The sequence below is a fragment of the Echinops telfairi genome, unplaced genomic scaffold (assembly GCF_000313985.2).
Source record: "Echinops telfairi isolate 266 unplaced genomic scaffold, ASM31398v2 ScPeMD7_7424;HRSCAF=8462, whole genome shotgun sequence".
NCBI lineage: Eukaryota > Metazoa > Chordata > Mammalia > Afrosoricida > Tenrecidae > Echinops > Echinops telfairi.
Genome location: NW_022111324.1, coordinates 79,464,446 through 79,473,770, shown reverse-complemented (window position 1 = coordinate 79,473,770; position 9,325 = coordinate 79,464,446). Strand labels below are relative to the sequence as shown.

The 9,325-nt window shown below is 47.5% G+C and overlaps 1 protein-coding gene across 1 annotated transcript in view; it reads right to left on the bottom strand.

The window, feature by feature from the left end:
• Positions 1–5,735, bottom strand: part of LOC123522591 (kinesin-like protein KIF26B) — a 60,755-nt gene extending 55,020 nt beyond the window's left edge. The window contains exons 1-2 of the mRNA XM_045298205.1: positions 5,709–5,735; positions 4,112–4,648 (exon numbers count right to left, since the gene is read on the bottom strand). Coding sequence (XP_045154140.1) covers positions 4,112–4,648; positions 5,709–5,735 — 564 coding nt within the window. The remainder of the gene's footprint in view (positions 1–4,111; positions 4,649–5,708) is intronic.
• Between the last annotated feature and the right edge of the window lie 3,590 nt (positions 5,736–9,325).

Genomic DNA, 9,325 nt, shown 5'->3' with positions numbered 1-9,325 from the left:
CCTTTGCCTCCCAGCTCTTTCCTCTATTTCCATTGATTCTCCTCCTGTCCCACTATCATGCTCAGTCCCCACCAGGATTTCAGCATTTCCTCTTTGTTACGTTCCCCTTGATCCTGCCCTACCAGGTCTCCCACACCCTTGTGGGCTTTTTAAAACCCAGTTACCCAAACGAGGTTTCCCCTTGCCTGCCAGCAGATCCTCCTCATCCCTTTCCTCCTCACTGCACCTGGACTGCAAAAGGGCAGTGTCCTCGTCAGCCCCCTTGTTTCCAGGGCTGCTGGCTCTGTGGCGGTCGAGCAGCACCCCTGGTAGTGACCAAGTCTAGATGCTTCCCTGCCGGAGCCACAGCGCTAACATGAATCCAGCAGTCATCTGCTCTGTGGAAAGGGAGGTGTGAGTGTGGATAGGCAGGAAAAGTGAGGTCGGTTTCCAGGGCAGCCAGCCATCTCTAAGGAGTTGGTGAAACCGTGAACTAGGTATAGTGACTCCTGGCTGATGTCTGCAATAGGAGACACGGAGCCTTCCTGTCAGGGCACCAGGATGATAAAAGCATAGCACAGGGGGCACTGCTTCATAGCCGAGTGCCAGGTCCCTTTATCCAGAGGGATCGCCAGCCATAAGATTCACCCAGGACAATCTCGGGTTACTGTTGGCATGAAGCACCTCTGGATCTACTTGAAGTTAAACCCCTTCCTCTACCCACTTTTAGGAGCTCAGAGTTGGCTGGTAAATACAAGGTTAGCAAAGCAAAACCACCAGCCATAAAGAGTTACAATCTCAGAAACTCACAGGGGCAATGCTACTTTCTCCATAGGGTTGCTATGAGTCAATATCAACTCAGTGACAGTGAGTTTGGTCTTATTGACCCACCCACTCTTGCCCCACAGACTGGATTACAAACCCTTCTGCAAGCTCTCAGGCACCTCCCACATCTCTCTAAATGCTCACTCACCCGAGCTCAGTTGTACCGTTTTCCCCTTGCTGTGATCACAAGACCGGAGCTCCAGCCCAGCACCCAGCACAGTCAAGGGCCCTTGGTTGGGAACTGCCAGCAAGTTGGCACTTGGCCATCATGACCCCACGCACAACAAGATCACCACCGTGGTGATCCACAGTTTTTGTTCATTGATTAGTTTTCAGATTGATCACCAGGTTTTTCTTCATAGTCTTCAAAGGGTGGATGTGCCGCTGAATCCTGCTGTACACCGAAGCAGCATGTAAACCCCCCACAGAGAGACAAGTGGTGGCTGGGTGTGCCTATAGCCTGCTGGCTGAGAATCACTGAACCCATCCGCTAACCATCACTTGATACATGCTGCAAGGGCTCTGGGGCTGCAGAAGCAAAAAGGTGAATGTTCTCTGACATATGAGCGTGTGGAGAGCACACTCCGAGGATGTGAAAGCATGACCTGGCCAAAAGGATGCTCACCAGAGCGTTCTATTTATAGTATCAAAGAGGAGAGGCGCTATCTATGCTCTAGTAGCTGAGGCATGGTTATATAAATTAGAACAAATGCATAAAATGGAATAGTCTGCTACCATTAAAGAGTCTATTGAGAACATTAATAAGGGTGTGGGAAAATTCACCCAATATATTAAGTTAAAAAAATCACAGAATAGAATGTGATCACACTTCAATAAAACACAGAGAAGAAATATACACAAATGTTGCCTAGTTGGGTCTAGATGATGTTGATTTTAAAACCTTATTGAACCTTCTCATATATTTTTATTTAATTGTGTAACAGACATGCACTCTTTTCCATAAGTTTAAAAAGGGTGTATTTTGAGTTGATGAACCATTTTGAAGTGTGAAACCGTGGGAGGAAAGAAGCACACTGTTAGAGGCGGGAAGAAGCCCTGCCTTGCTCCTGCCTATATTATTTTCTAGCATTTGACTAGATGCCTCATCCATACACAACCCTGGAAATTCCACCTGAGAGAAAGGGGCAGCAAGACCCCTGCTAGCCAGTCAAAACAGAAGTCTTTCCTCTGCTGAGGCAGGCTCTAAAAATAAAACTCCATCTGCTGATGCCGGCTGGAAACTTCTATGGGACCAGGGGGAGGCGCGGGAAGCGTGGCCTCAGGAGAGGAGAGAGCCATCTCTGGTTCTGTCGTGGGCTGTGTGGTCACGGACCTTTCAATGTGTTGCCTCTCTACCAGGAAGACCACACATCTGCCCTGCTTACCTCACAGGCCTTTCTGCAGCTAAATAAAACAATACGCATGCTGTAATTCCGTAACATGCAAAGCACCCAGTAGATGAAGAGTCAGGCAATCTCAGGGTGGCAATCAATGTTCCCCCTTTTCCTTTTTTATCGCTCACCATATTGAGAAGACATCATCTGTCTGGCCCTCTTCAGCACTCTAGGAAAACCACGAAGAATCTGACCTGGCACACTTACCTCATTTTAGGTCCCCTCATACATCTGCCCACGTGGCAAAGGCAGAAACCCAGTCAGCTCATTTCTTTTTCCACCAGGCATAGGAGGACTGGCCTTTTGCCAAAGGAACATGGGTAGAAGCTACACAGGCCTCTTCCATGCGGAGGCCCAAGGCCCTGTCGTCTTCTCCCCTCAGTGCCTGGCAGACTGCAGAACTCTCGTCCTGGCTGACGGAGGACGCTGAGCCCAGTGGGACATGGTGATACCACTAGAGGCGTGTCATCGCATCCCAGAGAAAACCGCCACCCCTCACCGGACGTAACGGAAAGCTGAGTGTGGTGCAGCGAATCACTTGGCGGGGCTCCTGTGGCTAACAGCCTCCACTGTGGGGTACATTTGTAAACCCTAGCTTCTCTGCCTGTGGGGAGGTCCCATTGCTGTGATATGCTAAGGAGCCAGGAGGCGGGTGGGAGGATTGTGGGTTGTCACCTTGCTAGAGAGTGTGACTCACATGTCCTCCAAGGTGTGGTCTGCTGCCAACATATAAGAATGTCCTGGCAAAGTTCCCTCCCTTGCTGTGGCTCCTGCAAGTGGCTGGTCTTCACCTGACTTCTGAGTCTTAAACTGAGCCACCGCCTATCGGCCAGCCTGAGAGCCTTGTGAGTCGGTGGCCTGGCAATCAGACCTGCCCATTTAAGTTCTTCATTCCCCCAAGACCCTGGCCACCTTTGCAGTCTAAAGAGATGGCCTATATTTTCTGCGACTTCTCACATGATTCCGGGACAGTGAGGAGCAGATACAGCCGACCCAACTCTCCTCTGGGAAACTGACCCAGGAACGTTTTCAGAGAATAATGGTTAGATACTCTGATATATTGGTGTAAGGTCTGCTTTGTCATTTCCACAGGGAAGCTTCTGGGTATGTGCTAATTTCAACAAATGAGAAAAGATACCTTTCACAATCCAACTGCAGCAGTGCTTAAGGTGAGATTGAACCAGAAGAGGGAGAAGCTCGTCTAGGAAGGAGAGGCTGGGGTCTGAGTCTGCCTTTCTTTGAGAGGGGCTGACAACGGAAACAGTAGGCTAACACGGGTTCCTCCTCATAGAGTTTATTCCTCACTGTTGAAACCTACCCATGGGCTGACTCCAGGGGATCCCAAATAACCTCGGATTAAAAAAAAAAAAATCTTTCACTCATGTCAGTTTCTGTTACAACCACAGTAGCGAAATAACAAAATGATGACTTGTACGTTGATCCCTGACTATAGGTCAGACATTGGACTAAATGGCTTATATTCCTTATCTTATTTAACTCTCGATCCCAGGACATCCATTTAGAAATGAAGGATTTCAGCCTGAGCAAGGACAAGTCCCTGGGCAAGGTCACAGAGCTAGCAAACCCCAGGTCATGGATCCTCAGAGCCCATTCTCTCAATGAGAGTGCCCCGCGGTAAAACCAGGAGCTGGGGAGCCCTTGCACTGCCTGGCTCAGCAGAGTCTTTCAAAGACTCTGAGCAGGGAGAGGGCAGGAGTCCAGCAGGCACACTCTCAGAGAAAGCAGGCCTAGACGGACGATCCTAGCAGGGGGATGAGGGCCCGGGAGGAGGCGTGGAGGCATTAGGCTCTGGACTGCGGCATCCCCAGAAGAGGAAAGCACGACCATGAAGGGCGACACACTTTGTCTGACTCCCACTGACCTGTTCTTCCCTGCGTACCGAGGCCACTTACCTGGTAAGGGTACAGGGTGACCCCATTGGCTCTTGACAGGGACCATGTGCCATCGAGGTATTGGTGAGCCTGGAAGGCCACCGAGTTGAGGATGTTCCCGTTGCTGGGGCTGGTGGCCATCTGCAGACTGACTTTGGCCTGGTGGGTTGGTGACCCGCTCTTCTTCTCTGCCCCATTGCTGACAGCCAGGCTGTTGGGTTTGCTGCTATGCTTACTGGTGACAACGCCTGTGTAGTTGGAGGTGGCGCAGGGGGCGGGCACAAAGGCCCAGTCCCGGGGCTGCTGGAGCCCACCCACGTGCCGGGTTCCCACCAGGGCGGGGATGTTGGAGAGGGCTGGGGGGGAGCTAGGGGAGGCATCACAGTGTTCGCTGCCTGCTGCCTGCTCCAAGGTTAGCACCATCTGGATGGCCTCCTGCTTCAGCTGGTTCAGGTGCGTCGCACAAACGTCACAGCGGTTGTCCCGGTCGTTCCACGCCTTCCGGATGGTGTTGGGGACTTGGAGTTTGTCATGAATCACAGCGGAGAAAGCAGGGTCCTGAAGGAAAATGAAGAGTGGTTACAACTCCAGTTCAATTTGCGTATCTGCTTTATGCGTTAAGCCCTCGATGGATCCCAAGAGTTTGCTTGATTGACATCCAGCAGAAATGGGAACACAGAGAGGCAGAAAAGCCTCTATGATCACAAACGCATTTAACACATGTGAACACATAACAGGATGAACAAACATGAAGAATTTAAAGAGTTAAACAATATTTATCTTAGTATGCAGCTTTGCTGGAGAAACGAGCACACACCGGATTCTTCTTGTGTCCACTAATGAATGACAGACCCATGGAGAGCCTCCCCAGGATGAAGGCAGTCACTTGTTCAACAGGCAGGGTGGGGGGCAAGTACAGGCAGTCTGGACTGGCTTCCCCATAGCCATGGCTTCCCAGTAAGAGATGGAGGGGATCTAGAGCCAAGAGTCTAGTCTTAAAAGTCCTAAGTGCCATCCAAAGAAAAGCAAACCCAATAGCTTCTGCCCAGCAGCCCAGCAAGTCTTTGCAGATTAGCTCACGCCCATCATTTGCCCAGGACAGGCTAGTCATAGCTGTAAGCATGTAGGCGATGTCCCTAGCAGTGTCCCTGGTAAAACCCAACATACTTTCCCCTCGATGTCATCAAAAGGGATACAAACGTGTCTGTAGCCCCAAGGCCTTTCTCTATAAGACATCAGAAAATAAATTCATGAAGCCGACTTCTCTAGTGTACTCTAATTTGCTGTCTATATATTATAAACGAACCAACCCACGTTCATGGAGTTGATTCCGATTCATAAGGTTTCCGGGGCTGTAAATCTTTATGGGAGCAGACAGCTACATCTTTCTCCCAAGGAGCAACTGGTGGGTTAGAACCATTGACCTTACAATTAGCAGTCCAGTGCTTACCAGACAAAAGAATACCAGAATTTCACCGAGAAAAAGAGCACTAGGAAAGTTAATTGGATATTAAAATAGTTGAGTTCCGATTCCAGTATTACTACGAATTAGCGTGTGACCTTGGACAGTTTATTCAATCCTGAACCTTTCGTGGGTAACACACAGCCACGGCCTCACTGAGTAGTAAGGTCCTCCCAGCTCCATGGTTCTGTGTTTGTAGGAAATAAAGGAAGGAGATTCCCCTATCGGTCAACATGGCCAGCCCGCATTCTATCTGGGGTGGGAGTAGGGGGCGGGGTGAACTTTTGGAGTAATTTACAAGGCTCATCTTAAGGCTCATTTTTCTCCAGGATATTAGGAGGAAGCCTGCTCTTCTACAATTTGCTTTCAGCTTTTATGGGCGGAAGCCCCGTCAGGGCTGTGCTGGGTTTGATGAGTTCTGGGTGGGAGGATGCATGAGGAGCCAGGGTGGCAGGAAGACCGCTGGCAGGAGGAGGGTCCTTCTTAATTACGATCCATCTTGATTACGGGCTCCAGTATTTTGTTTCCCTGTTTAACTACTGTGAACAGCTCCTCGGCATGCACTGATTAATTGATTAATAAATCAAGAAGGCTCTCTAAACAGCAGCAGCAAGGAGTGGCTCAGGAGATAGAAATTCAAGACTCTCATCTACAGTGATAGGAAGCAATAGTTGGTCAAGGTTGACAAGGCTCGGGTTGGCAAAGTGATGAGAATCATATGAAGCCTGTCTTGTGGCATACTTTTTTCTCCATCCAAGCTGCTTGGTTCAAACAGACCTCTCCTCACAAATCAGAGCACAGCAGCCGCAAGGAGACCCTAAGAGACCATTCCAGAGTAGGTCAGAATCGTAGGTTACAGGGACAGAAATGGAGCGCCACAAGAATGAAAAGCTTTGGCTACGCCCAGACCTCTTGACCACAGTGCTTCACCTCAAGAGTCCGAGGTGACTCAAAAGGCTCATGTCTTCCGCACAGACATAAAAGGGTTTCTCCTCCTTCCCTTGGGAAATGTTCACTGATGCTAAATGATAGGCTATGGCTGGCTGCCGTGCTAATAGCCACACGCGATGTTGGGGATACAGAGACGAAAGACACCCCTGACCTCAGCAACTTTCCCAGTGCTGGCGCAGGGGAGACTTAGAGACGAGAGGTGATGATGGTAAGATTCTGGAGGGGCAAGCAGGGCAGGAGCCCACTGACCCTGCCCACACGAACCCCTATTGCCTCTTCCCCATTCTCACCACCTGGCTCTTACTCAGGACCTCCTCACAGAGGGTGCTCCGGCACGTCTTCTGCCAGGCCCATTGTCTGACTGCCACCTGTTCACTGCGCAGACAGGGCATCCCCTGGACGCCTCGCCCTGCTTCCTACGCTCATTGTAAAGCCGCAATGGCACCGGGGGTTCCAAGACTGGGGGCGCCGCTCAGTCAGCAGGGGCTTTTGCATCAACTCCTTACTCAGAGGACCTCTAAGAGGGCTCAGCCTTCCCCTCCTTCCTGAAAGATGATAAAATGTAAAGCACTGTGAAATCACGATGTAAATTGATCTTACATGGAGGGAGAAGCGTTATTAGTGTACGGAGGCAATTCCTATGGAAACCTGAGAGAATTTCTGTTTCCTGAGAAAGCAATCTGCTGCAGACTTACTAGCAAAAACCCTTACAGCTTGCAGTCATTATTTTCTCTATAAATGATTTATTGTCCTACAGAAACAGGGAGAAATTACCCAGAAAAGTAGAACAATCGGGGGAAGATCACCACCACTTGTTAATGTCTGGTGTGTTTCCTTCCAATGTTGTTATACCCTTTAAGAAAAATGTTAATTCGGGTATGCATATCATATGTATATGTATACATGAATATATACAGAGAGAGAGAGAGAGAGAGAGAGATGTGAGGGCTTTGAAAAGTTTGTGGAAAAAGGAAGTAAAGGATAAAAATTAAAAATATCAATTTCTCAACATATGCTCCAACAAGGTCAAGACACTTTTGTAAGCAATGATACCAGCCAATTAGTCCATCCTTAAAAAACTAAGGATCCTGGAAAATTTAACCATAACAGTACATCTTTTTTATTTAACTAACTTAAGAAATACATGTTCCTGTGACCAAAGATTAAGATTTCTCTATGGAATGTCGTAGTCATCAGAGTGCTATGTTTCTTCCTCAGGAGATACAAGATTATATTCATGATTATAAATGGGTCGAGTTTAACCGATGGCTTAAAAACTTTTTTTAAAGAAATACATGTTCCTTTTAAAGATTGTTTTAAGGAAACAAAAGAAGGCAAGTATCAAATCAGCAGTATAAGGTGGATGCCTAATGACTTTCCACCCACATTCTAATCCCATTGTCCTTGTTTGAGGTGAGGAAGGAATGCGCAGGCACATTGTCGCGGTGGAGAAGGGCCTCTGGTGCACCTCTCCAGTGCACTTTTCTGCTGAAGCGTTTCACTTTCTCAAAACACTCTCACAATCAGTGGATACTGTCATTCGTTGGCTCTCCAGAACTCAGGCAAACAAAATACCCTGAACAGCCCCCAAGTAACTCTTGCTATCACTTTTGCTCCAAAGTTTTTTCTTTGACTGAACCACTTCCACATCTCGGGAACCAATTCTTTGATTGGGCATTGTCTTTATGATTGTTCTAGGAAAGCCATATTAAATTTCCTATCACAATTCTTCCAAGAAATGCTTCAAAGCCTTGATCCCACTTTTCTAAAATTGTCATTTGTCAGTTCGGCTTTTCTCTGTGGCTGATCTGGGTGCAACTATTTGGGACACCTGTCGAGCAGAAAGTTCATTCCCCTTTAATTTTCCAGTCAGAATCGTGTAGGCCGAACCGATTGAGTGATCGATGGTGTGGGCTACTATTTCTGCTGGGAATCGGCGGTCTTTTCCAATGAGGCAGGAACATGGAAGGATGCTTCCTTGCAAATTGATGTGGATGGTCTGCCACTGGGGACTTCCTCTTCAACACCATCTCCTCCCTCCTTAGAATGAGTTATCTGCTGGTAAATGGCTGATTTCTTTGGGGGCATTATCCTCATAACTTTTCGAAGGCATCAATGATCTCACCATTCTGCTGAGTAAGCTTCACCATAAATGTGATGCTTGCTTCCATTTTATCAGGAGTCATGTTGCTCGTTTCAAATTGATGTCTTATCCTTCCTATAATCTCAAACTATAATCTCAGGCATGTTGTAACAAGTACTAGTTTATTGTGCAGTAACATTTTTTAAACATACCGTTTTTTCATAATACGTAAACTTCTATGAACTTTTTGAAGATCCTTTGTATTATCCTGCTGTTTCATTGAACATTTCCTAAGGAGAAGTTTCCTAGTCAACAAATAGGATTTTTAATGACCAGAGTATTCTTTCAGTTCTTCAAACTTTCTACCCCCATAAAGACTTACGGTTTCAGAAACTCACAGGGGCAGTTCTACCTGTCCTATAGGATCACTCGGGGTTAATAGGGGCAATTGTAATGAGTTTGGAGTTGTTGTTGTTTGTTTATTTGTTTTACTAGGTCATTGGAAATGATGTGAGAAATCAGGGAGCCAAGATTTTAAAATGCACATTCTTTGGCTTATGTTTTCATATCACAAAAGTATTTGGTGTTAAGAAGTTCCCAGTGAATTGCTCCTACTTTGTATTTTTGTTAGCCAGGTCAAGTGCCACTTTTAGGTAGGACGTCTAGCAAGTCATTCACACATTGCAGTTTTAGGTGTTGTCCCTTAAACACTGGAATCAGCACTGGCATGTGTTTGTAG